The 27,391-nt window shown below is 41.7% G+C and overlaps 3 protein-coding genes across 4 annotated transcripts; 2 read left to right on the forward strand and 1 right to left on the reverse strand.

Moving 5' to 3' along the window:
* Positions 1-749: 749 nt before the first annotated feature.
* On the reverse strand, positions 750-4,494 carry ZC2HC1C (zinc finger C2HC-type containing 1C). Its single transcript, XM_040067026.2, has 2 exons — positions 2,773-4,494; positions 750-2,105 (listed from the first exon to the last, which is right to left on the reverse strand). The coding sequence occupies exons 1-2, from the start codon at positions 4,003-4,005 to the stop codon at positions 1,839-1,841; spliced, it is 1,500 nt and encodes a 499-aa protein (XP_039922960.1). The 5' UTR covers positions 4,006-4,494; the 3' UTR covers positions 750-1,838.
* An 887-nt stretch (positions 4,495-5,381) lies between these two features.
* On the forward strand, positions 5,382-6,585 carry ACYP1 (acylphosphatase 1). Its single transcript, XM_040068429.2, has 2 exons — positions 5,382-5,538; positions 5,928-6,585. The coding sequence occupies exons 1-2, from the start codon at positions 5,455-5,457 to the stop codon at positions 6,141-6,143; spliced, it is 300 nt and encodes a 99-aa protein (XP_039924363.1). The 5' UTR covers positions 5,382-5,454; the 3' UTR covers positions 6,144-6,585.
* A 271-nt stretch (positions 6,586-6,856) lies between these two features.
* Positions 6,857-27,321, forward strand: MLH3 (mutL homolog 3). Of its 2 annotated transcripts, XM_040068431.2 has the most exons (12): positions 6,857-6,876; positions 7,666-11,010; positions 15,258-15,328; positions 16,316-16,420; positions 18,416-18,488; positions 19,132-19,203; positions 20,166-20,274; positions 23,567-23,726; positions 24,379-24,402; positions 24,584-24,665; positions 25,935-26,086; positions 26,823-27,321. In XM_040068431.2, exons 2-12 carry the CDS (start codon positions 7,734-7,736, stop codon positions 26,898-26,900), a joined length of 4,203 nt encoding a protein of 1,400 aa, XP_039924365.1. In that variant the 5' UTR covers positions 6,857-6,876; positions 7,666-7,733; the 3' UTR covers positions 26,901-27,321. The 2 variants fall into 2 exon arrangements, with proteins under 2 accessions (XP_039924365.1, XP_058277161.1); XM_058421178.1 differs by lacking the exons at positions 15,258-15,328; positions 16,316-16,420; positions 18,416-18,488; ... (5 more) ...; positions 25,935-26,086; positions 26,823-27,321 and adding an exon at positions 14,500-14,831.
* Positions 27,322-27,391: the final 70 nt, after the last annotated feature.

The raw sequence follows: 27,391 nt of genomic DNA on the forward strand, positions 1-27,391 counted from the left end.
TTATAGCCTGCCACTTTTATCAGAACTTTTATTGAATTGTGTAATATCTTGACAGGCAAAGCAGAGTTAAAGACTTAAAATTCACTAGAGATTTGGATGCTGAAAATGCAGCATGTCTCTGAGAGGGGAATTGTACTTGCAGGAGCAAATGAAGAAGCTGAGCTGGCAAGAATAACACAGCTTGAGTAGCATCGGGATAACTAACCATGATAGCAAAGCAGCACCCTAAATCTCTGTGCTGAGCCTGATACTTTGTCTAATGTGTAACTAAGTTTCAAACCAGTTATTAGATTCTCTCTGGATACTGAAACAATAGCGAGGGGGTGAACTGCCCAGGTTAGCTCCAAAACAGGTAACAAATGAAGCCTGGCAATTTAATTTTAATTATTTTTGTTTAATCTACAGTTTCAATCTTTTCAATCTGTGTTAGCCATTTGCCTGTCAGTTATGAGAAATCCCCCACATGTGGGTTTATTTTACAGCATCAAATGCTTTTCTGTGTGTATCTACATGTCACCATTTACACTGCTGACCTTTAGGCTCCACTAAATATTGTCAATAAAATACAGTGCAAGGGAAACAGTTAATATTAGGAGACAGGCAGTGGTGCTGAATTTTTTTAGCTAGTGTGTTCAAATCACTTACACCTTTCATGAATTCAAGGAGGCTGGCATAAAGGTTTTCAGTTAACTCCTTTCTTACCTCTTGTCACCTCTTGCTATCCTGTTTTTCGAAACCCTGAAGTTAAAGCATTGCTTTTGTTTCTCCGATCAGTTTGAATGCAGTAAATTATTTTCCCTTCTTTTGAGTCTGCTTTTTCTTTCAGGTTTGTACATGCATTGTTGGCTGGCACAGTGCAGCAATGATCCTTTCTGGGACCTTCATGCTTTTCCAGGATGTGCCAAGGGGTTGAGATTTCTGCTCATGTATCTATAGGACATATCTATGGAAGTTCTTCAATCTCTTTCAGGAGTCAGGTTCACTCATTGAAAGCTGGAGTATTTCTTCATATTCAGCTTCTGACTATTCCAGGTTAATTTAGTTGGTTTAGATCTTTCCCTAGGTTCCCATGAGCTGCTGCTTTTGCTACCAGAGGACTTGTAAAAGGAGCTGCTGACGTTCTTTTATTCCTTGTTCACTTCTTGTTGCAACTTTCTCATACAAAGTAGTCATTCTTACTGTGAGTACAGAGACCAGTCCGAGACTGGTATTTAAACACAGACCACTCTGTGTTAAGTTATTTAAAATAACTTTTACACAAGAGAACTAGTTTAATATATTTAATAATCAGAGTCTAGAAAAATAACATCTTGAGAAGAAAACAAAAGAAGGGATATGTTTTTGTCATAATTCCCTACCCTTGCCGCAACCAAGATGAATATAAGCAGATGACTTAAGGAAGGGTGCAAGCTTTGTTTTTTAGGGGTTCCTAGCAACTTGGCCTGCAAGAAAACTCCATTTTTTAAAATATTAAATCTGATTGCAGTGGTTGTTCTGTTGCCTCGAGGGCCTGACTGATTGCAGAGTATCCTTGTTGTTCTATGCACATGAATTGGCATAGGGATTCAAACAGAAGGTGCCTTTTATTGCCAGCTTTTCTAACCCCTGGAAGTGCTGATCCTGAGCTTCTTATGCTGGGGAAAGGGGCATATTTTGTGGGGCAACCTAGGGTGCAAGTCAAAGTATACAAGCTCCATTATTCAGCTTATTCATCCTGAGCTGTTCACTTGCTGTACATACAAGCTTGCAGCCAATGTTGAGACTAGAGAAAACACAAATGTCTATAGCTGGGCATCTGGCAAAACCCAGGCAGGCAGTCACAGTTGGGTACTGCCTCATCAGCGCCTCCTCTGTGGTGGAGGTGGGGGCCTGTTCTTTATGTTTTTGCATTTGGGAATATGTCTCTCAGCTACCTGGGGAGCAAACTTGCGTCCGCAGTAGGTGCAGGCAACATAGTCTGGATTTTCGATGGGAGGCAGTGGGGGCAGGTCAGACACCTTCCTCCCCTTCGCAAGGGTTTGCTGCACCTGGCGGGCCTGCGACATGATGTGGATGAGAGCCTCGTGCTTCTGTTTCCAGTTGTTCTTTCTGGGTGGTGTTTTACTCTGCAGAAGGGAAAGGCAGTCAGGGCAACTGGGACCACCATCAGCCTCCATTCTCAAACCTACGCTCAGAGCCCAACCCATGTCACCGGACCCTGTGCATTCCCTGTTGACATAAAACCAAGCCTGAGAAGCTGAGTGCTACAGAGGGAATCAGAAAGACCAGCACAAAGGAGGATGTAAAGGAAATACTGATGGAAACATCAGTATTTAGAAAGAGCTTGAGGATAACCAGAAAAGCAAGCAGTAGGGCCAAGGAACTACAGGGGGTTGCTACATCTGCTTTGCAGGAACAGAGCTGCATGTCTCCACTGCCTTCATTTTAACAGACCATGTTATTGTCTGGATTTTCAGTCAGTTCCCTTCAACCCCTGATGTCACAGAACTTTACTGCAGCAGAAACATTCTGCATCCTAGCTCAGCAAGGAAGTGAGCTTTCTCCAGGAGTACACCCTTGACACATTATAAAGCCAAATCTGGACTCCTGCCTCCATCTCTGAGATTTTAAATGGATCTACTTATCCATTTGGCAAGAACCTTTCAGAGGCAATAGCTGTACTATATCCCTTAGCCCCATTTACATGGGAAGGTGTTTGTATCTCAGATGTTGAAGTGGAAGGAGTGTGAACAGTAGACATGGATCCAGGTAGGCAAAGGGACTGCACATTACCTGAGGACTCCTTGAGATCTTCCGCTGCTGATACTGTTCCAGTTCTGTTCCCCTAGCTCTGGCCTTTCTGGAGTCAAACACTTTCCTCTTGGAGTCTTGGTTCTTGCCACAGATACTCATGTGTTTCTCAAGCCTCATGCAGAGAAACTTACGTTTGCAGAAGCTGCACTGTCCAAACCCCTCCTGCTCTGCAGCACTGGAGGCCTGTGCGTGTAGCATCTCTGCAGATGGGTGGTCAACAGAATCTGGGCCTGAGAGCCCAGAGAGAGAAAGGCTATGCTTTGGGGCCAGTTTTGAATGAGAAGCTAAATGCTCCATGGTTATGTTGTCTTGTATTTTGCTGTTGTTTGTTTTGTTGTATTTTGCAGCCACCAACCACTCCTTGAGTTTCTCCACAGCCAGCTCTTGGGGGTGGGGAGTGGTGCCAGGCTTGGGAATAGTGTTCTCTGCAGAGTGTGGCCCACTGAAGATCCCAACACCTGGCCTGTCTGCAGCTCTGAAAATTTTCTCTTCAGGGTGCCTTGTGGCCTTTTGCTCATGGGTCCTCTCCACTTCACTTTCTCTTCTCTCCTCTACCTTCATAAGCTCCTTCTCTCTTTGAATCCTCCTAAGTGTCTCCTCTGTCCTCTTTAGCTTCTCTCCAAGAAGGGCCTTTTTCTTTTGAATTGCCTCTTCTATGTTCCTTCTATCTGCCTCCAGCTTTAGGATGTATGCCAGCTCCCTCCTGCATAGATGGGGAGCTGATGGTTCTGGCTCTCCTGTCCAGGGGCAGAGCACTGCAGCTATTTGAGACCTCCCTGCTGGAACCATCCCTTTGCTTATTGAGCTTGATCTACTATTTGGAGCTTCCTTCGTGTATGGGGAACTTCCAGTGTTGAGCAATGGAGCTCTTGCCCTCTTCTGGTGAGAAATTGGTTGCAGGGGATATGCACGGTCCACTCCTTCTTTATGTCGGCCTAATGATTTAGCTGACAGAGTACAGGCCTGGCTGATGAGATACTTGCTCTCTAGTCCACCTGACCAGAAGCCTCCACGCCTGGGCTTGTCCTGAGTGCTTTCTACAGACATAGAACAGGAATATCTTTGGTTCTTTCGTGCATAGAGATCTTTTAAACTCTCCTCTTTGTCAAGTATGAATCCATGCTGAAAGTTGTTCTTCTGGTGTTTCAGCTGGGAACCAGGAGAAAACTTAGTAGGTGCCACCACAGGAGCCACTGGTGGAAGAAAGGCCATTCAGTGCCTGAGAAAGAGCCTGAGGTTAGAAGCAAAGCCATTACAGACAATTTTGCCCAAAACTGGACAAATCTGCTCCTAACAGTTTATGCATGGAGGCTGTAGAAAAAGGTTATAATAAGTATTCGTAAAGGTTTTGTAACTTTTCTGCTTTCTGTAAATCTTTACATTCCTTCCATCTAGGGAGCTCCCATGCTGCCTCTTCTAGTCCCAACCGTTTATACGGCCAGAAATAAGACACACTTTTATTTCTCTTTCTATCTGAGCCCTGCCTTATCATGGTAGCAGCAGAAATATACCGCAACGACAGAGGAATTGTTATACTCCCCAGGCGGTTTCCCATAACGTGTCCCTTCAGTTCTGGCAGTGTGATCCATCACCGTGTCACACAGATCTGACATGCAGGAGTCCAACCAAGCTCGGCACAATCTTCCTGCGGCTCGTTCCACCACATCCCCCGAGGTGTGTCGGGTGCTCACGCCGCGGGCCGAGCGGGGTTACCTGCGGGGCTGCGCCCGGCGCTCCGCCGGCCTCTCCCTCCTCGGAAGCTGCGTCGCCACACGCTGCTTACGGCCGAGAAACCCGACCCCTCCTGCGGCTGCCGCCGCCGCTCCCGGGCCCCGGCGCGGAGCCGTGCCCGCTCGCCGCCCCGCGCGCTGCTGGCGGCCGTTGCCGGGAGGCCGGCGCCGCTCCGGTGGGCGCGCGCCCCGGGCTCGCGGCCGGCCCCGCGCCCGTTCCGCCGCGGCACGAGCGGCGCCCGGGGGCGGTGCTGATGCGTTATTCACGAGGCGGCCCCAGAGGTGGCGACGCCTTGGGGAGGCTGACCTGGAACAGAGACTGGACGGAGCCAGAGCATAAAGGAGATATTTATTGAAAGGCCTCTAGGATCCGCTTTGGCAGCACAAGAGCCTGACCAGGGCTACACCCAGGGTGGACTTGAAATGGTCCCAAAATGGACAAACCGTCACGAGCTCTTACACTTTTATAAGTTTTGGTCTATTTGCATATTGGGGTTTAATTGTCCAATTACAGCTTGGGGTTGTGAAGCCTCATCCTTCTTGTTTTCTTCAGTCCACCGTTGTTTACGCTTTTGGGCCTGAAACTTGTACTCGTTGTCCTTGGTCTTCAGCAGGAAAAGAATTTGTTTCGTCTACCTACTCTGCTAAGAGAGCTTATTAGCACTTAATATGAGGCTCAGAACTACACCCTTAGGCAGCACAGGATCTAAAACCCGTGAAAGTTAAAACTTAAGGCATCAGTATTACCCGCGAGCGGTCGGCACGCATTTTCCGTGAGGCGGTGACCGAGGGGCCGGCCCTCCGCCGCCGCGGCTCTTCATTGGCCGCAGGAGGGAGGCCCCGCCCCCGGCGGCCCCACGCGGCTCGGGCGCGGCGGGGCGCGCGGCGGCCGCTGCAGCCGGGCGAGCCGGGGGGAGGTGGCGGTGCCGCCATGGCGGACGGCGAGGGCTTGGTGTCCGTGAACTACGAGGTGTACGGCAAGGTGCAGGGCGTGTTCTTTCGCAAGTACACCCAGGTGCGTGCCGCGGTCCCCGCGGGCGGGCTGCCCTGCCTGCCGGCGTGCGCCGTGCCCGCTGTCAGCCCGCTGTGGGCGCCTTGGAGGGGCCGAGCCGCGGGCGGGCGGGCGGGGTCGTGGCTGCGGCCAAGGGCTGAGCTCCGGCTGCTGCTGAAGGGGGCTGGCATCGCGGTGCTGCTGGCAGCCCGGCCCGGTTATGTAAGCATGACTGAAGAATGAGTTTCAGCCCCAGTTTTTCGCGTGAAAGAGTATATTGAATAGTCGAGTGAATCCTCTGCTGCTTTCCTGCTGCCTGAGCCACGGGAAAATTGGCTCCTGTATGTGAATGTTGTTCTCTTGCTCTCTTACAGTTTGGATTAACCTCATTTTGCTCTGCATTGTCTTCTCAGGCGGAGGCTAAGAGACTGGGGCTTGTTGGCTGGGTCCAAAATACCAGCCACGGCACCGTTCAAGGGCAAATCCAGGGTCCAATTGTCAGGGTGCGGGAGCTGCAAGAATGGCTCAGGAAGATAGGAAGTCCCCAGTCTCGTATCAGCCGAGCAGAATTCAGCAATGAGAAGAAGATCGAGGTGCTGGAGCACAAGGAATTCCAGATTTTGAAATGACCTTGTCTAGGAAGAAGCAAAGTCTGGAGCATGAGCTGTCCTCACGGAACATTTCCCTTCTTCCTCGCTCATTCAGTCAACCAATGTCCAGCTCTAGAGAACTTTATTTTATTAAATTTCTAATTTATTGTTTTGCTGCACTGTTAGTTTGATGCTCAGCTTTTAGCAGAATTCCATTGGGTAGAGGAAGAGGTGTGTTGTCTCTTTTAAAGGGGTTGTTCAGGGCCAGAACCTCTGTTTCCAAGTGTACATGGCCTGGGGAGTTGTATATGAGATAAATCTGAAATTTGTAGAGTGTGGTGCTCGTGTGAAAGAGATCACAGGGTCAATGCCGATAGAAAACATCGCTAAAAACATTATTTCTGTGCACTAAATGCCTCAGAAACAATTTCTTTTATTCCAGAACTTTGTATTTTCGTAGAATAAAATTGCTTGAATTTCGCCTCCTGTGTGGTGTGGATGTTGGGTGGAGGGGCTGAGTGGATGACGGCCCTCGGAGCGGGAACTTGGTGCCAAGGCTGCCTCTCTCCCTCCCCGCTCGGTGCCGCTGTGCGGGAATGGCCAATCATCCGTGCTTCCCGCAGCCGGGCCGAGCTCCGGGCCTCACTGGGCCCCGTCGGGCGGCAACTACAACTCCCGGCGTGCTCTTGCCCGGGCCCCGCCCGCTTGCGTCGTCGCCCCGCGCGAGGGGCCCGGCGGCGCGGCGCCGTCTCGCCGTTGCGGGGCCGCCCCGGTGCGGTGGGTGCTGAGGGGACGAGGGCGGGACGCGGGAGCGGGGTCCGGGGCGGCCGGGAAGAGGAAGCAGAGGGTTCTCCGGCTGTGAGGGGAGGGCACGACCAGCGTGTGGTGGCCAGCTGAGCCGCGGGTCCGCGCTGCCCTCCTCAGCCCCCGGGGCCAGGGAGCCTCGGGAGACCTGTCACAGCGGCGGCGCCGGGTCCCCAGGCACGGCTAGCAGGCCCCTTGAATGCCGCTAGGAAACCAGTAGGCGCCAAGGACTTGAAAACTGTAGTTTCTCTTTCGTATAAACAGCTTGCTCTTTGCCTGACACCCATTGCCAAGCCTGCTTTACTCCTTTCCTGCTTAAGTAGCAGCAGATGCTATTTTACCAGGACGAAGCACTGAATTTTTTGTGGGGACGTAGAGGTAAAAGTAGGAGAAAAGCAGCTTTCTGCCCAGTTCTTGGTGATATTTACTCCATAATTCTGATGAAAATTGCAGTAGAAACCTTTTGCTTGCAGGTCCTTTGAGTTTTGCCTCGTACGGTGGGAATGTGATTTGGATATGCTAAGTTTGAGAACACAGCACGTTATTAGTAAGGTGCTTTGACTCAGACTCTGGCCATCTGCCCTGAAGGCACTGACAATGTCTAGTCAGAGCCTGAGCATGAAAGTAGTCACAGAAAAAGCCTCTGAATGCCAAGAAAACTAAGAAAAGTGTATGTATGAGAGTGAATGAAATAAATGAATGTATTTTCAGGTCTTTATTTTGTATTTCTTTAATTTTTTTTCCCCTTTTCTCTCAGTGTTTTAAGGAACATGGAGCAGTGAGCTTTCTGAAGTTTCCTGGGTTTGTAATCTATTAGATTTTGACATGATCAAATGTTTGGTGGAAGACGTGCGAGCCAGGCTGCGTTCTGGAGTCACTGTTAACTCATTCGGACAGTGTGTTGAGGAGCTTGTCCTCAATAGCATTGATGCCAAAGCAACGTGTGTAGCTATCAGGGTGGATTTGGAAGCTTCTAAGATCCAGGTGGTGGACAATGGCTCTGGGATGGGGAAAGAGGACTTAAAGGCTATTGGAAAGCGCTACTTTACCAGCAAGTGCGGCTCGGTGAGAGACTTGGAGAACCTGACTTTCTATGGCTTTAGAGGAGAGGCTTTGGCAAGTATAGCCAACATGGCCAGTGTAGTGGAAATCTCATCTAAGACCAGCAGGACAGCAAAAACATTTATGAAATTGTTTCACAATGGGCAAGCACTGGAAGTATGTGAAGCTGAATCGAGTAGACCCAGTGGCGGAACTACAGTCACCGTGTGCAATCTGTTCTATCAGTTGCCAGTGAGGAGAAAGTGTATGGATCCTGTGTTGGAAATTGAGAGAGTGAGACAGAAGGTAGAGGCTGTTTCACTAATGCATCCTTCTGTCTCCTTTTCTTTACGAAACGATGTTTCTTGTTCTATGGTGCTTCAGCTCCCTAAGACAAGAGATGTATACTCTCGGTTTTGTCAAATTTATGGACTGGGCAGATCCCAGAAGTTGCGAGAAATAAAACACAAGTCTGGTGGATTTGAGATAACTGGTTTTATCAGTACTGAGGGACATTACAATAAGAATATGCAGTTCTTGTATGTGAACAGAAGGCTTGTTTTAAAAACAAGATTACATAAACTAATTGATTTTTTATTAAGAAAAGAAAGTGTGATTTGCAAGGCAAAAAGTGTCCCTGCAAACCGACAGGCTAATTCAAGTCCTGGTCGCCATCGCTGTGGGCCAGAGTTGTACGGGATCTTTATCCTCAATGTAACCTGTGCATACAGTGACTATGATGTGTGCCTGGAACCGGCAAAGACTCTGATTGAGTTCCAGAACTGGGATGTTCTTCTAACTTGCATAGAGGAAGGAGTGAAAATATTTTTGAAACGGGAGCATTTATTTATTGAACCATGTAGTGAGGACATCAGAGAATTTAATGAGCATAATGACTTTCGTTTGCATAACGCTCCAGTTCTGAAGCCTTCAATTCTTGACAAGAAGAGCATCCAAGAAAGTTTTAACAAAGCATGTAATGAAATTGTGGATTCTTATGAAATGTGTGCCTTGCAATCAAAAGATGTCAAGAGGAAATCCATTACTGGAAAGAAAAGTTCAAGTCTTATACAATCAAGTAAAAATGTACAGGAAACTGAAAATGCCCCAGTTCAGAGCACTGCTGCATCATCTGATCCATGTAGGAACAATAAAGCAGAGATTTCATTGCCAAGCAAAGATGACACAGTTTCTGATATAATTAAATCAAATACCTCAGAACAGAAACCAAAATACAGTGACAGTTCCCAAAAAGTATCTGATACTCATCTGAAACCTTCAGAACATCTTCATTCTTCTTTCAGTGGAGGGACCAGATCAGAAATAAGAGAAGTAGATGGTTGTGGTGACCTAAGGGATTGTTCAGAGAATAATATAAAAGATGTGAGCAGCCAGCAAGGTCAAGTAATACAGGAAAGCAAAAAAGTCTGTCTCTTAAATAAGGATATTCAGTTACTGCCTGAGAGAGAAAACCCAACTGAAACAGCAGCAGGACCTGAAACTGTTTCTGGAAGTTCATTAATGAGACTGTGTAATGCAAGAAGAAACAAGGAAACAGCTGAAGTGAAAGATGACGCCAGAAGAGAGGCTGTTAGTTCAATACCGTTGAAGTTGAGCCTTACAGGCCTTATAAAAAGTGTTGTGCAAAATGAGCCCCCACGTGACTGTGAACAAACAGAAACAAATCTTGCATTAAACACACAGTGTAGGCCTGGCCCTGTCAGTGCCAAGGATATTTTTGACCAAAAAGTGAGTGGGATTCAGTTTTCAAATGCTAAGGGTATTTCCAGTAATACTAATAAAGAATATAGAGCTTTTACCAGAGAAGTGTGCATGGCTGATGGTAGTGAGAACAAACCTTTGTCACATCAGGTGAGGGAGGAGATAGCTATGCCTACTGCTACTAGTAAAAGACCTTATGAAACACTGTATAATACAGAAGTGCCGCTGGCAACTTCTTCGGGTATTCCTCACAAGAAAATCGTTATCAAACACACTAGAAGGCAAATAGCTGTGCCAAGACCTCAGCCCTCTAAGAAACTGAGCTTGTTCACACAGTTGGGATCATTAGAAAAGTTCAGGAGATATTATGGGAGAGTTAAGTCTACACTACCAGCACCGACGTCAGAGCGAAGTGAATGCAGTCTCCCAGTTCTTAATTCAGAAAATAACTGTGACTTTTCAAAGAGCGGGAATGACAATCATGATAACTTCATCAGTTGTGCAAATCCACCTGCAGAAGATACACATTCTAATAACATTAGCCAAGGTTTTGGTTCCTTGGAAAAGACTTTATTTTGTAGTGGAGAAATGTCACATGACAAACGAGCCCTTTGTCAGAGTCCTTTGACCTTGTCTGATTACTCTCTGGTTAGTAACAAAAATACAAGTTGTAAAAGATCTCCGGAATCTTTATCATCTAAACTGTCCAGAATGAAAACTGATCACAAAGAAGTAGAACAACTTGCTGAACAGTTCCAAACAGATTCAAATTGCAAAGATGGCCATTCCTTTGATCTTGAATCCTCAAATAGTAATTTTTTGTATAATGCTTGTCAAACGTATAAATCCTCAGTGGAAAAAGTGAGGAATTGTAAGTCCAGCATTTCTAAGGAGGCTGCGTGCTCACAATCAGATGGTGTGATAGCAGAGTCTATGAAGAGTCCTGTCAGCTCATCGCCACTCAGCAGTATAGGAGAGTACACAGTCTCTTCAGGCAGTGTTTTATCATTAACTGCTAAAAATGATTGTACTAACATCAGCTGTAAAGATAAAAATAAAATAGGTGAATCCTCAGAACAAAATATGAAAGATACTGAGGTTCCCCATGTGACCTTACAAAGGAACTTGGAATTCTCTGCTGACAACACAAGCACAGGCAGTCCCAGGAATGATTCGTGCTCTGTCTGGCTGCAAGATTTTGATGCTTTATCGGGTAAGACAGTATACATCAATAAAGCAACTGGACTCAGCACCTACGGCACTCCTCCTAGTGAAGGATTTCAGACTGCCTGTATCCAAGATATTACAACAATGGCTGTGAATGTTGTTTCAGAGAATGGTAAGATGGGTGGTTGTTTTAAAAATGGTATGAGGAAAACTGTTCTTCTAGGTGCATGAAGTGATCTTGCTGGCTGCACCTGAGAGTTTTTAGTCACTGGCTTTTAGGTAATAGCTGCATGGAAAACAAGAAAGGGTTGGGAACTATGGAGACAGTAAAACATTAACAGTAAAGATTTTAAAAGATCATTTTTATTAAAATGGTAAAAAGAAATGTCAGCATCATGTCAATTAACAGATTGCTGCCCAGTTTTCACTGGGCATCATGACATTCTCTGTGATAGCAGTTACATATAATTGTTGTCACATATAAAATGAGAAATATACTTCAAAGTAAGTGTACCAGAAGAGTACCATGTTTTTTACCATTTTGTCCTAAACAGTTATGTTTCGAAGAATGTTAAAGAGAGCCTTATATTAAAAAGGTATTTTTTCAAACTGCATACAAAATTTAAAGCAACCCTTGAAAGATGAATAAAACACCTAATTCATTGAGAATGTGTAGTCTCCTGTCCATGGGTTTTAGAAGGCAGGCTGTTCTTTCACACTTTGTAGCAGATGTTGTACAGCATTGTCGCTCTTTCGATGGTGGACCTTTTCCACTACTGGAAGAACCCTGCATTGTATTATTTTTTCAGGGACACAGTGTTCATGAGTCTTCCCTGATCTGTCTGTTGGGTTTTGACTTTCTGTATCTTTCTAATCTAGTTTGTCTGTCTAGTACTGTCTTTGATAATTTTTCCCTTCAAGGGATATATCTGTGTTCTCAAGTTGTTCTTCATTCTGTCTATAGGCAGATGTTATGAGTGAAGATGCAGCCATTCTCTGCGTAGACTTTATTTTCTACTGCATAATTTGTTTTGAAAAAGTAGTTTGGACTTCTTTCTAGATAGTTATCATGAAAAAATTTGTCTAATCGAATGTCGTGGCCTTTGGTTTGTTCCATTTTTGTCTGTTAATTCCTTGTTTGTCACCAGTCAGAAACACTGCTGCAGTAAGTGTTTCAGTTGTTGAGCTATTCCCTTTTACGTGTAATAATTGATGCCAAGAGTTTTTAGTATTTATTGTGTTCCATTGAAGAAAACTTGATGCAAGTTTTTATTAAGTAAAACTTGCAAGTGCAAATATACATGCCTTGACTAACATTTTAGTTTCTGTGGTGTACCAATTTTATTGCCCACAGCACTCTTTAGTAACCAGCCAAAGCCCTGAGATGTAGAACTTGACCTTCTGTCCAAAATGTTGGAAAATGCATTCATGTTTAGAGAGATAATACCTCATGTACTCTTAGGCTTTCAGATGATGTACAGTCTGTAGGCTTTGAAGACATGTTGTATTGCATCTTTTTACCTCCCATGGCACTGTTCTTAGCCTTAGCCTTGGTTTCATTCTCCGTTGTATCTGTAGTGCCAGTCTTTTTAAACTGTCTGTTCTTTGAGGAGATGACTGATTTTATTCTTTTCTTAGGTTGAGAGTTGGACCTCCCAAACCTTCACAGGGTGTTTGAGCTGTGGCTAGGTCCTATAGGTCTTAGGTTTTCAAAGTTCAACAAACATGTTCTTTCATGTTTTTGAGGCAGAGGATGTTTGTTCCTTTCAGCCATAGGAATAAACCTAACTGTGTCCCGATGCAGCATTCACATCTCTTAATGCTGAGTGCTGTTTTGGACTGCTGTTAAGACCCAGGGGCAGAATGATTTCTTCACTTGTATGCTTTCATTTTGCTTTTTAGAGCAGTGTCAGTAACCCCATGGTGTTGACATAGAATTTCATAGCCCCTAAGAATAGCATCTCATACACAATTCTGGGGAAGCTACACTGCTTAGCAATAGGTGGAAGTAGGTAAGAATAATCCATATCCTCTTTTTCATGACAGCAGTGGCTGTCTGTCATCTTTTCCAGCCACAAGCCACGTGCTCAGATGTTAGATTTTGTAGGCCAGACCCAGTCATCTTCATACTGATTAAACTGATTGCTACTGGAAAATTTATCAAACTTCGTTTCACCATTGGATGCCTTTTTGAACAATGCATTTGTAGTGGGAAACTATCCTAGCTCAACCTGGTCTTTGTTGTTATGCCAGTTATATTTGCAATTTTTGTTCCTTACGTTGTGCTCTGCCATTACACTGGTATATATTCGTGATCTAACTGAGGCAAGTGAGAATGAATGCTCAGATATGATAACTGTATGGGGTTTGCCTGCATGAAGCATATGTATTATTATCCTCAGCACCTTTTCTGATGTTACTTGTCAGAAGAATCATATTAATAGTATCTCTGCCAAGTCTGAAGTCTCACAAGCCTTGGAGCAAGTAAATCCTAATTTTATGAACAATGTGTATTTTGAACAAGGATTTTCCCTTCAAGAAAAATCAGGGAGATGACTCTTTGTCTATTACATGTGTAAAATACTGGACTTAAGTTGATACAGATGATAGATTCTTCTGTGAACCTGAGAGATACTGTCTTTTCATGTCAACAGCTATAAAAGTCTGTCAGAGTCTGCATTAGGCAGCATTCTTCAATTTGCCATAGTTTACCAGGAGCTACATCAGACCACTTTGTCCTCTCCTCTGGGTTTTGTGACAATAGGATGCTGAGTTACTCTCCAGTGTTGGGTTGCTAGTTTGGATTCTCGAAAGGATTCTCAGTCGCCAGGGTCACTACTCCTCACTGGAGTGGATCCAGCAGTCAGGAGTCTATGGACTGGCCTAAGATTTTATACAGCCTTTTCACGCTGAGCTTATCAGCACACAGCTGGTTTTCTTTGGCTTTATCACTGTGCCTCTTTTCCTGAATGCACGCCCTTAATTTCTTGGTAGAAAGGAACTTTATTAATTCATTATTATTTCACAAAGAATAAAAGACTGAATTGTACCAAAGGAAGGGTGAAATGTTTACCAAAGTACTGGAAATCTGAGCCACCTTTCTTAATACTCTTGATAACAATACAAGTTTGTAATATTAAATCATTTCTGGGTGGGTGGGAACATATTGTTGGACTAACTGTTATCACATGTGGGCTCACTGACTTGGAGTTTTCAGTTTTACAAATTCCTGATAACTGTATTAAGTATTGATAGGAATGGTGATAGACTGACACTTTTGCCACTCCTTAACAGAGGGAATTCAACAGTGTTTTGATCTCTGATAGACTACTATATGCACCCTTTTTCTTTGGGGAAAACACTTCCGATTGCACCAATTCTAGAAAAAATTCTTACAAGTTTAAAGCAGAAGCCAATTTTTAAATACAGTCCTGCAGAAACCTTGGTAATATTTTTACATTTCCCGAGGCATGTATGTCTGATAATTCTCAGCTTTTTACATGCGTTGTTATTTCTCAATATTAGGTTACAAAATCTGTGGGATACTCAAAATTTTACAGGGCTAAGCACACGCTCCTTTATAAGAATATAATAATTGTATCGCTTTTAATAATTTTGCATGCTGCTGATTATGCAGCAGTAAATTTATTTTTTTGTTTAGGGTTTCAGTTCAGATGCCATCCCTTTAGAAGTGAGATTGTGCTTCCCTTCCTTCCTAGACCTCAAAAAGAGAAGACTCAGGCAAGCCAGAATCTGAGAGGTAGGGCCAGCTTTCCAGGACACAGTGTTCTGTGGTAAAAACAAATCAAAGAATTCTCCCAGATGTCCCAACAGGAACCCAGAATTACTCAAGGTCTGTTAACAATGGGACTGTGTGAGTCAGATCTAGAACTGGGGAAAAAAAAATTCGGGTTGAAGGCAGGTTAAAGGATACTTATTTACAGGATGAAATACCCAGTTCTTTGTTGAATTATGTCATGAGTTTAAAGAATAATTACCTACTCCCTTCTTTGTACTCATTCCAGCCTTGGAATGTGAAAAATAGCTTCAATCCTTGCACTTTTTTTTTTTTTTTTTTTTGTGGTGGAAAGGATGAAATAATCTTTTTGGTATGTAACTTTGTCCAGAGGGAGTGGGTAGCTAAACAGGTCTTTCTTTCCCTACCATCCCTTCACCCCTTTTCCAGGCTTATTGGATTGTGCTGCAGCATTTTTAGGAGTCAGAAAGATGCACATTGTCCTTCCTAGTTTAAGCAGACAGTACAGAAGCCTAGTGCCATGTTCCATTATTTATTTGTACACTCTCCCCTTTTTATGAAGGAAAAAAATGAAATAGTGCTTGTGTGAGGTTGAGGTACCCAGTGACCATTCTACTCACAGATGGTGGTAGTCCCTGTATTATCTATGTGTTCTTTCCTAGACGCTGAAGGGAACTCTCTCCATTCATTGCTTTTGGAATGGGATAATCCTGTTTTTGTTCCCTGCCCAGAGGTGAGTATTACCTTGCATCTCATGCTGAAATAGGAATAATTTTAGATTTTTGTTATTTTCTGACATTGGGTCTAAAATTGCAAACATACTGGTTGTTGCGTATAAGTTATCCAGAGATATATTACACTATGGACCTGGCAGTTTCGGTTTTTATAGATGGTTTAGATGCAAGTCATTGTCGTGGATTTATTCAAAGAGAAGCAGGTATCAGGCTATCATTTCACTTTACATAATTTCAAAACCAAAACATTGTAAACTGCCTTTCCCTCTTCGGAGATAATAATCTCAAAATTAAAAGTTATCCAATGACAAAATTGTAATATAGTGTCTGTCTGCTTTGTGGACAGGGATAAAATAACCCAGGTTTGAACAGGTCTTAAAAATGTATTTCACCATAGCTGTTTTTAAAGCCTGGCAAGATTACAGCATGTGAGAGGGAAACAATGTTGGAGCTTTTAGAAAAACTTCCTTTGCTGTCATGAGGTAGCATTATCTTTAATCCTCATGTTTTGTGTGTGTAAACATATGTATGTAACCATTTCCACCTGCAAACAATAGGCATGGAGTTGCAAACCACCTGCTGGTGAGTTTCTGGAAGGGAACAGTTCTGTTCAGTCCTTGCAGTGACGTGTGCTCTGACTCATTCCAGGGTAATACATCCTTTGTAATGCTATCCCCTGAGAGCTCACGTAGGCTGATAATTAACTTCAGCTTTTGATAGGTACTTGGAATCAGCTGGACACAATTTCACTTTGAAATTAGCAGGTTATAGCCAGATGGGAAAGGTACACGTGGATAGAAGCAGAGGAATTGCCAGATGATGTTTTTAGTTGGCGTTATTCTTGTGTAGAAAGCTTGGTTTGTGAAATGCGTAGTTATTTCCAGTTTTTATTAAAGTTGGTTCATTTGAAGTATTTGCTCTGTGTGTTTGCGGTATTTTTGCCCTATCATTGGGCCTTTCCTTGATGTGGAATCCTGTTTTTACAGATTGCAGTTGATGTTACCAGCGGTCAGGCCGACAGTCTGGCTGTGAAAATTCACAATATCTTGTATCCTTATCGCTTCACCAAAGACATGGTTCATTCAATGCAGGTACAATATCATCTCTTACTAGCTTTCACCCCCAAATTCCCACTCAGCAGATGGGATTTGCTGATGTTTCTACCTGGTAGGAAAGAAATATCCAGGAAAACGGTTCCTACTCCTAATTTTCACAAGCACTAACAGAATTCTTGGTCATGTGTAATACCTGCAGACGTGTGTGCCATGCCAAGTCTTAGTATCATCTCATGATTAATGAGCTATCTGCAAGTGACTCTAAAATTACTTGACTAGTATGATTACCTCAAAATCGAGAGATAGCCCTGTTACTGCTGCTTAGAAACAGTATTAACTAAATGATAGTTCAAAGTACAGATTTTATATTTCTTGTAGCCATTTTCTTATGTGCATATTTCTCTTAAATCTGTGTCCTATATCTTCCTTTTTGGTTCACCTTAGAAATTTAATTCCATAGCAGAGTGATTTCAAAATCAGATCCAAAATTTAATGGAAAAACTTGCAATTGCACTCTAAGATTTATGTCTGTCCTTAAAAGTGATTTTTTAAAATGGCATAATAACATCAACTTTTACTGTTCCAGTGTTTTTTTAATCAAACACTTAGAGTGTTAGCTTAAAAGCTAATGTAAATATATGTCTTCAATTTACATATTTGATGGTTTGCTTGGGTAGAAATGCCAGAGTGGATTCTTTCCCTCTCTTGCATCCCAGTGACAAAAGGCTTACAGGTCCAGCTGTACTCTTACACAGTCAGTCTGCTGACTTTGAGATTGCAGGTTCTGACCGTGTGAGGCATGGTAATGCTCATGTCCAGGGTGGACAAGGATCCAAATGATCCCCTTCCTTATGTTGTGAGTTCATGAATAACAGGAGTAAATAAAGTTACTGTAGTGAATGGGTTATGTTTCGCAAAGAAAAGAGGGAAAAGATGGAGAATGGAAGGTACCATTTGTCTATTTTCTCATAATAAGAACTGTTCTTTAAAACTTACTGAACGTTTCTGTGAGTACCTGTGTCGTGTTTTCCTTTCTATGCTTTTAAGAAGGCAAAACTAGAGGAAATTACTACTTCCTATCTCTGAAAAAGTTAAATACTGCCTTCAGTACCCTATAGCAATTTTGAAAATCTCTACAAAAGATCAAAAGCAGAAAATATTGCATCATGCAACAGGAAAGGAGTAAAAAGAATCATTAGTCTTGCATCCCTGCAAAGAAATAGTCATCCATTAATTTTTAGCTACCAGGTGAACAATGCACATGTTGTGAAACAGAGAATTCAGGGTGAGCTGTCTATGTGACATTGGGAGAAATTCCTCCATAACACTGTATCTAGATGTTTGCAATCTAACAATAAGATATGGAAAGCATTGTGCACTTCATCTGGGTATTGCCTGTTGCTCTGGTTGATTTCTGATGCTTGAGGGGAAAGTGGAATCAAGTCACAGAGGAAAATTCTACATCAAAAAATGAAGGGAAAAATTGCTTCCTTTCTTCTGCAGACAACTAGCAGGTTAAAAAATGTTGTTAACATTCACTTTTGGTGATATCAACAAATCAATTACTCGGGGTCACTGTGCACAGCTTTCATTCCCAACTCAAGGAGGTTTCTGCGTTACCATTTAATTCACCTTAGAACAGTTAGTGCTCATGCCCTTACTACTATCTTTGAAAAAGTTTATCCAGATTTTTTTTTTTTAATATTTTGAAACTTTCTCTTAGATCTAGACTAAACTGATTCATGACCATTTAATGGTCATTTGACCTTCTGCCAGTATTACCTTTTAGCTTAAGTAATTTCTGCCTTTTCCATATTTAGTTTCCCACTGTATTTATAAAGAATAACTATATAGCTTCTCAGTCTAGTTTTGCTAGACCTTGTGGGTTAGGAAAGATGTGGTTTCCGCTCCTCTAGTTGTCCTACTGGCTATTTGTTGGTCTTGATCCATTTTGATTGTTGTTTCTTTTGTTTGCCTTAATTTTAAAAATAACTTTACTGCTCTGTAATGAGTTCTGTGAGTATCTTACAGGTTCTTCAGCAAGTGGACAATAAATTTATCGCTTGTTTAATTAACACTAGGGATGGAATGGAAAAAAAGTCAGGTAAGACTGGTTAATAGCATGAAATTGAGGTGGCTGTCAAGTGGACTGCAGAGGGAGCACTGTCCTATTTGTAATCTCTTCTTGCCTTGGGATGATATTGTTGGTAGAGGAAAATCTTAGTCTTTGCTTGAGATTTCTTGGATCTTCTTTATCTTTATTTTGGACATCGTTGAGTGTTCCTACTGCCTTCAGATTAATGTTATAAAAATAGATTGTACTCAAATTACTAATATCTTTCAGGCTCTGTTCACAGTGTCTGGACATATTCATTGTTGAAGCTCTCTGAAGCTGTACAAAAAAGGCATTCAAAATCAGTGGTTTTTGTAACATTTTAAAAGACTGTCAAACAGAACAGTTTGTGGGTGACCTCAGCTCTCATTCTGAATTTAGATGAAGATGTCAATAGACAAGACTTTCTGAGTCAATTTAATTTCCTAATTTAACCACCCTTTTGGACCACTGAATTTCTGTTCTCTAGTAACTTTATGTTCTGCCAACACAGCCTCCTCCTCACTTTGTTTCTGTGAAACAAGCTGATACTTATCTTCTAAATGTGGCCTCTGGGAAGTAGTTATTCTTCCTGACTTGTGCAGTTGTCTGGTACAAAGTTGCCTATTTCTCATCTGTTGTGCTACATTTTTAGATGGAAACCTCTTGATTTTGGTGGACCAACATGCAGCTCATGAACGGATCCGCTTGGAGCAGCTGATTGCAGGTGAGGTCTAAGAAACAAAGATAATCAGTGCACAGAAAAGTACAGATGAGCTCTGTGGGATGTACAGAACCAATAGGATATCCATTTGTCATCTTTATCCTGATCCCTATAAGAGTGCAGACATTCAGTATCTGTAGCTGTCATAATATTAGCAGCTGAAAATTCTTACAGGCTTTCCAAAAATAAAAGATATACTCCCTACCCACAGAACTATTGAACCAAAATAGTCCTGACATAATGAAAGAGCAGGAAGACTGATAGGAAAAACAATGAAGAGGAAATAGAACGACATCACTAAGTTTGTGTGGTTGTTATACAGTGAAGAATAAGACATGGGATGCTGAGTAAAGAGCCTAGTTCATTTGGTTCCTTTTTAGCTGAATACTATGTTTAAAGCCTAAAATTTCCACAGTGTGACTGTTTGCAAAGGGATAATAGTCTTCTGTGTAAGCTCATTAGCCATTGGTTTCAGTGTTAAAAAGCACAATAGCCATCCATCAAGCACTTAAAAATCATTGACCTTCTCTTACATCAACAAACAGTGCACAGTTCCTGCAGAGTGTTCCAGGAACTCTGCTCCTTCTGGTCAGGTACTGAAAAAAGGTAAAGACTGAAGGGAGAAATGCTTAATGAATTGTATTTTAACTCCATTTATATCTGACTTTTCTGTGGAAAAATTGTTCTCTCTGAGTTGAACCAAATATATCAGTAGGTTTTTTTGCTATTTAGGGTGACTCTTTTTTGGAACTGGTGGGAAAAAACAAAGTAGCATTAACCAACCCTTCCCCAGAGACTGGATGTCTGGTTTGTGACATTCCCAGTCCTCCACAAGTTTCAAGACAAGGCATTCTGTGGTCACTTGTTAATCCAAGCAGGGGATTACATGCCAAACCAGAGGGTCACTAAGGGTAATGTCTCCGTAAATATTTTAAGAGGGATACTTCTAAATGTTTCATTCACAGATTCCTATGAGAAGGAAGCTGCAGCATGTGGCAAGAAGAAAATACTGTCATCGTCCATCTCTCCTCCTTTAGAGATTGAAGTTACAGAAGAGCAAAGAAGATTTCTACGGTTAGTAGTGACAAATAGCTCTCAGTTTTTGGGGATGGTTCTGTTGACCAGGAAGATTTCTATGTATTGCCAGGTTACCATGAAATTCAGGAGAAAAGTTGTTGATTCTTTCCTGAGCAGAGCCCAGTTGGCTCTTTCTGTACTGAGGGAAATAGATATGCTTCTTAGGCACGTTGTTACAACATCTCAGGACAAAACCCTGGGGTGTGCCATTTCTGTGCCTTTGCAATGTGCTCTGATTTCCCTGGGAAAGTAAATCTTCATGTGTGGGCCAGAAGACTGCCAAAGCAGCTTCCAACAGTTCCTCCTGTCTGGGGCTGAGGACTTGGGAGTGCAGAGAGGAGTGCAGTGCCCAGAGTGTTGGCCTGGGTACTGACTTTACAGGCACTTTTTGAGAAGAGGAGAACGGGGCAAGGAAAGTCTGTATTGTGAATCCTTCAAAAATACATTCCTTTTTCCCAGGTGATTGCCAAGAGTAACTAATGAACACTGTTTCCCAAATGTTTCAGAATGGTGACCTAGCTACAATTAGGATATTTTTGTACTTCAAGAGTTTAGATACAGATTTATTGTTGGACTGTTGAAGACTTACTGGACACTTATCAAACTTTCTTTTCCTCCAAATCCCTGTCTGTCACCTGCCACACGCATTTGTGAGGTTTTTTTCAGTGCATTGTTCTGAATTTTCAGATGAAGTTGCATCAGTACTACCTCATTACTGTTCTTTTTGTGTGTGTGTGATTCCTATGGCAAGCTCAACAGCTGCTGATTCAGTCCTTATTAAGATTCTTGCCTATTACAGGGATACACTTGCTTAGTGTTGTTCATAGTTCAGTAATATTTAGATGCCTTTGTTGTTCCCACCTCTCAATGATGTTGTTGCTAACGTCACAATATCTGTAATGCCTCTTGTTCAACTGGTTTATTTTTGCACTCATCTGTGAATGTCTTTCATTTCTAATAGCTCTGCTTTAGAGAATGGATGGCTAAAATTGAATACAATATACCAAGTGAGAGAATCCCATTGATTCATACAGTAGCTTTGCAGCTGTGCCCATATTTTCTGTTTATTATATCCACACTTGATATTTTGTCTGCTTTTTTGGCTACTGCTGCTTGCATGAGCTGCTTGTCTGTGGATGGTCATGACAAAGAAACAGAGCAGTGGGGGTTATTTTTTGAATTTGTGTTGTTTGTGTAGAAGCCAGTCAAAAGTAGAAACAGATTAAATTACTTCTGATAATTTCTATTTATTTGTCTTTAGGCACAGTAAATTCATTTTTTCTGCCCATTTTTCATTCATCCTACTGATTTAATTCTTCATTTTTCTACTTGTTTTAAATTCTGATTGAGTTCAACTTTGTCTCTGGTCAGCTGACCTAAATAATTTTGTGTTCTCTACAAATTTGTTTGCTTGACCATGCTTCTTCTTTTCCACATCATTAATAACAAATCATGAGGATACAGATCAGGACTCGTGTTGAACGCTGACCATCTGTTGCCAGCATATCTTGCATCCATAGTCTCTAAATCATAATAGATGTTGCTTCTCTATCCATGACAACCTTTTGCATTTCCTTTTTTATCCACTTTTAAGTGGTGGCATTAAAAGATTTTTGAAAGAGCTAATAAATTCTGAGAGCTGCTTTTTTTCATCAGGTAAATCAGAAACATTCTACAAAAATTAGTAAGGAAGTAAATCAAAAAGGCATGTGTTCCTTCTAAGGAGACTGGTTGAATAATCAGCACAGAGGGATGCTAGTTGTGATTTTCAGCAAGAAGCCTACCCGTGCTGGCTTACTACTAGTTTTATTGTGTGACTTAATAATTTTTCAGTCGGTTAGCAGTTCATCCCTTTGCAATTGCTCTGTGAGACTATCATTACTAAAAAGTTATGAAATAAAACTATTATATGAAAATCTAAATTCTGTTGTTATTGTTACTGTCAGACTATGACTGTATTCTGTGGTAAAGTTTGGTGTAAGAAAATTAAATTGTCTAAAAGACCTTTCACTTCAGCTATGCTTGCAATTTAATTGTTCACCTGCAGCTTTGGTTCCGTTATTTGTCTACTAAGCATTGTAGCAATGCATTGTTCTGTTGACTCTCTTGAACTTCCTTCTTTATTTTTTCTCTTAATAATAATTAAAAAAAAAAAAAAAAAAAGCCCAATTTACTTCAATAGCTGCTGAGATTTTGTCATTTCATTCAAAATGGGCTTTTTCACAGAATCACAGAATGGCTAGTTTGGAAGAGACCTCATTGAGTCCAACCCATGCCCTAACACCTCAACTAGAGGTATGGAGGTATGGCACCGAATGCCACATCCAGTCTTTTGTTTAAACACATCCAGGAATGATAACTGCACCACCTCCCTGGGCAGACCATTCCAGTACTTTATCATTCTTTTAATGAAAAACGTTTTCCTAATATCCAAACATTTTTGTCTTTCTGTGTACTTGCTGAAGGCTATACATGTCTTCTTTCTTTGAGTAGAATTTCACAAGCCATGTTCATATGGAGGCTAATAATTGTACTATTCTGATGATTGATTTAGGTAAGTTTAGATTTGCTTCTTCCATTTTTTTTTCAAAGAATTTCTTGTCTAGAACTAACCTTTACCACCTTTGTTTTAAGTGAATATTCCCTGAATTAATAAAGCATATATTGTTACAGTTGTTTTCATTTTGAAGATAAGCTCTCATCTGTCTGTGAAGTCTCATTTTTGTGTGTACTTTTCCATCCACAGGCTGACACATGTCATAATTAACTAGAGGTTGTTCTTTCCTGTGTCCTCTTTGCTTAACAGGATAAAAAGTTCATTAAACCGTCATAGATTTCTTATGATATTTTTTCCATTTTAAATATTTGCTAATACATGTCAATTGAAATCACAGTTCTTTTAGATTAGACTTAAAGTAGTCTTAATGCTGTGTAATTTCAGTATTTAGAATGTTTGTGTGTTGAACCAGACAACTTGTGCATCTTCAGAAAAGGCAGATTTATAGATTTAGAAATAAAGCCTCTCTTCACACAATACAGGAATTCTTAGATCTTGAGGTTGTGGAACATGAAAAATGCACAATTGATTGGAGTGAAAGACATGTCTGAATGCAAGCTGAAAGGACAAAATTACTTGGAGTCTGATGAGGCATGGATTTTGAGATGGGAAATTGCTACAGGATATGACATCAGGAAACCATATATGTGGACTACAGAAATATTTACATGTGCTGTGGAGTCATAGATACAGTGGTTGATGTCTTATTTCTGTTGGGTTTTTTTCCTTCAGATGCTGCTACAAAAATTTGGAGGACTTGGGTCTTGAATTATCATTTCCTGAGACAAACAACTCCTTGATTCTCGTGAGGAAAGTGCCAATGTGTTTTATAGAAAGAGAAGCCAATGAATTACGACGCAAAAGACAACCTGTCACTAAAAGTATTGTGGAGGTCAGCTGTGGATATGGGTAAAGTTATGATAGTGGGTGTTGTTCTGTATTCAGGCCCAGGGTATTACAGGATCTCTGTTATGAAGGAGACAATGAAGTCCCCTGGCAAATGTGAGTGCCGTCCCTTTTAGTAGCTAAATAGTCCCAAAACTGAAATCACTGAACTATAACTGAAATGATAAAAGACTGTTTCAGACTTGGACTAGTGAAGAAGCTGAAGAAAAACTATATAGCAAAGATATTTCAACAGTTTACTACACATGGATGCTCAATTGGACAGTAAATCCTAGAAGGAATAGAGAAATTATCAAATAGAGGAACAGTAAAATGAATAAGTCCTAACAAATAATATTTATGCATCAGCAGTATTAAATTTGTTTCCATGAAATCTCTACATGGGCAGTGAGGCTTAAAACCAGTTTCACATGTTCTGCAGTTTTGAGGGAGAAACTCCTGAAGTGATTACTTGCAGTGGGAGGTCAGGACTTCCACCTAGATCTTTCACACTCTGGTCAGTGTACTACCAACAGTATCACTTTTTCTGATTCTGGCAGTCACACAGTAAATCATACACAGATGTTAACAAAATAGGGTAGGGGGATAGAAGAGAAAAAATTGCAACTGATGATATTACCTTTCTTTTTTTTTTCTAGGAGCTTATTCAAGAACAAGTTGAGGTGAGTTGACTGTAACAATCCAAAGTTTACTGTGTGAATTAAATGGGAGCATATTGAGCTTCAAATGAGAGAATGGACGAGCTAATCCCATAGCTTTTCCTCATTTTTAGTCTCCTTTGTGCTACAGTTCTTTTTCTCATATTAAATGGAACGTAACTTGATGTTCCCTTACTGCTTTTAGCTAGTGCAGACCACAAGAGGAGGAGCACGAGGGACACTGCCTCTGACGTTTCTGAAGGTGTTAGCTTCTCAGGCCTGTCATGGTAGGAAAACTGTACTTTTCTTTCATTATCTTTTTTTTTTTTTTTTTTTTCCCCAAACCTTTCTCTCTACACAACATTCTCCCTAGGGCAGTGTTTGGATGTGTTTGCAGTTATTGCAGGGTTAAAGACTGTATTTCTTAAGGAAGAGGAGACAATGCTCATGGACAACACTGAGAGATAAGCAATACTCCCCAATTTATTCATGTATGGGCCTAACATACTTTCCAACCTTCATGTGAAACATACACTTCTGAGATGCATTCATCTGTGTGAGCTTTAAACCATTCAAATGACAGCTCTGTGATGAGCCAAGGGGGAAGGTGCTGGAATCTGCTTGAAAGCAAGCAGAAAAGAACACTTAGCCACTCTTTCCAAATTTTTAATTTAAGTATCCATAGTGATAGTTTAAGTGTGTCTGCAACATTTCAAGCACTTTTGGAAGGAGTAAAAATTTACATCTCAGGGAACTGTTGCTTTCCAGCACCTGGCATTGAGCAGGCCTTACTGGTGTAGGCAGCACTATCTCCAGCCTCTTGTTGCAATTCCCGTGCCATATACAGTATCAACAGGATCACGCTGAAAGGGCGAACGTGAACCAGAAGTATCTGTTTTCTCAACAGGGTCTCAGTTTACAATTGGCAGTCAATATGTTTTGGGTTTTTGTGTCTAAAAAAGTCCAACGGCTGAAAACATATTGCAGATGGTCTTGTGCATCTGTGAAGGCTAAAGTTTGCAAACACCTCTGAAATAACTCCCTAATGTTCTGTTTGAATTTCCTCTTGTTGCCTTTTAATGTTCACTTGTGAGAAAAGACTTAGTGCCAGGGCTACCACTTGGTCTCGGAGGTGATTCATGTCTGTGGCAGCCACAGAGAACTACTAAAGCCTATGTAACTGTTATTAACTGTTGTCTTGGTTTAATACTTCTTGATCTGTGAACTGTTTCCAACTTCAGCTGTAACACATACACACACAAAACCCCCCCACTTTGCCTCTTGCAATGTTACCTGAAACACTAAAATGTAATAATCTTACCGTCCATCAGACTTGGACTACCTGAAAGTTTAAGCCATGGAAAGCTGACCTCCTTATACAGCAGACTCTTTAATTAATTGTTAAGCCCTAAGTCTGCCATACTGCAGCCTTTGGGTTGCCTTCACAACCTCTCAGCTAATCTTTGGGAGATGGCTTGTTTTCACTGAAAATCACAGCTGTAGAAGGAAGTGGAGTCCTCTTTGGCAGCAGGGGCAAAAATGTGTCTCTTTTTCAGGAGCTATTAAGTTTAATGAGCATTTGACTTTGGAGGAGAGCTGCAGGCTTATTGAAGCTTTGTCATCTTGTAAGCTACCCTTCCAGTGTGCTCATGGGAGACCTTCAATGCTGCCTCTTGCAGACATAGAACATTTACAGCAAGAAAAACAGGTACTGTGTGGGGGACACACCTCTGGTAATGCGTGTCCTGGATTATCAGAGGCACATCATGTGTGTGTTAGAACTAGGATCCTCCAGTTTGAAAACATCACTGCTGGCCTTATATTGCTTGACTTATTACATACTGTTATCAATAAAATGAAACTTCAGTACATAAGCTATCTGTCCTGTAAACATTTTACCAAGGATCTTACCATGTATTATTTGAACAGTCACACTGAGTTGAATAGTGTCCTTAAGGTTAAGCATACACTTAAAGTGTTTGCAGTTTTCAAGTGCAAAATTTGGAAAACATGGAAATTCTGAAATTCTGCTAGTGGCAAAGATGCTGATTAAACAAATGCTTACTTTCCCAAAGTTTAAGATGCTATAAAATGGGGATAAAGCACAGGAATAGCAACATTTACTATAAAATCACAGAATGATTTGGGTTGGAAGGGACCTTAAAGATAATCTAGTTGTCATGAGTGGAAGTGCCTTCCACTAGACAAGGTTACATTTAAATTATATTTAAATCAGGTTACATTTAAATTTGAAAAAAAATCATTACTCCTCCCTTTTGCTATTACTGTGCTTTATTGTTATTAAATTGGATCCTGTTGAAAGTCAGGTGGGACTTTGAATTAGATATTAACTTGGTAATGACTATATTAGGGCAAAGAGTATGAAAACACTGAAACTTACTAACTCGGTTATGACTTGTGCTTCCTAATTCTTCTCCCTCCAGCCTAAACCTAATTTGACTAGACTGAGGAAGATGGCACGAGCATGGCAGCTATTTGGAAAAAAAAAAGAACCTATTTAAAAAAAGTTAAGACTGTAAACTGCAACCACTAGAAGCATTGGTATGATCCATGTGCCCTGTTGTTAGACTACAATACCCTGTGTGGATCCAGGTTCTGAGCCAGTGCAGTCACCGAAGACTTCCTCTGACTACTGAGCAAAGAAGCAGAGACCAGCCAGGAGAACATGGCAGGAGAAGCCCACCCTTGGAGCCTGGAGAAGCATCCTCAACATTAAGGAACAGCGCTGTAAGTCTGGGCCTTATATCAGTGCCGGACTGTTGGGTGCAAGGAGTTGCAGCCAGCTGCAGTTACTAAAGCAAAGCACTTTATTTCTGCAAGCACAGCATAATTCTGCATAATAGAGAGGGAAATTTAATTAGTATATTTTATAGTACTTTGAAAATTGGAAGGTATTTCTTAATAAAGTTCACACTAAACTCACTCCTTGGGCTCATGGCAGTGGTTGGAATGAGGCTCGACCAGCTTCATAGTACATATAGGCAAACTTAGA

Source organism: Hirundo rustica, chromosome 6 (genome assembly GCF_015227805.2).
Source record: "Hirundo rustica isolate bHirRus1 chromosome 6, bHirRus1.pri.v3, whole genome shotgun sequence".
NCBI lineage: Eukaryota > Metazoa > Chordata > Aves > Passeriformes > Hirundinidae > Hirundo > Hirundo rustica.

Excerpts from the sequence above, each read along its gene's own strand:
- ZC2HC1C (XM_040067026.2), bottom strand. The coding sequence starts at position 4,005 with ATGGCCTTTCTTCCACCAGTGGCTCCTGTGGTGGCACCTACTAAGTTT. Across the intron at positions 2,106-2,772 it reads AGATCTCAAGGAGTCCTCAG|AGTAAAACACCACCCAGAAA; the intron begins GTAATGTGCAGT and ends TCCCTTCTGCAG.
- ACYP1 (XM_040068429.2), top strand. The coding sequence starts at position 5,455 with ATGGCGGACGGCGAGGGCTTGGTGTCCGTGAACTACGAGGTGTACGGC. Across the intron at positions 5,539-5,927 it reads TCTTTCGCAAGTACACCCAG|GCGGAGGCTAAGAGACTGGG; the intron begins GTGCGTGCCGCG and ends TTGTCTTCTCAG.
- MLH3 (XM_040068431.2), top strand. The coding sequence starts at position 7,734 with ATGATCAAATGTTTGGTGGAAGACGTGCGAGCCAGGCTGCGTTCTGGA. Across the intron at positions 11,011-15,257 it reads GAATGTTGTTTCAGAGAATG|ACGCTGAAGGGAACTCTCTC; the intron begins GTAAGATGGGTG and ends GTTCTTTCCTAG. Across the intron at positions 19,204-20,165 it reads CTTGGAGCAGCTGATTGCAG|ATTCCTATGAGAAGGAAGCT; the intron begins GTGAGGTCTAAG and ends TTTCATTCACAG.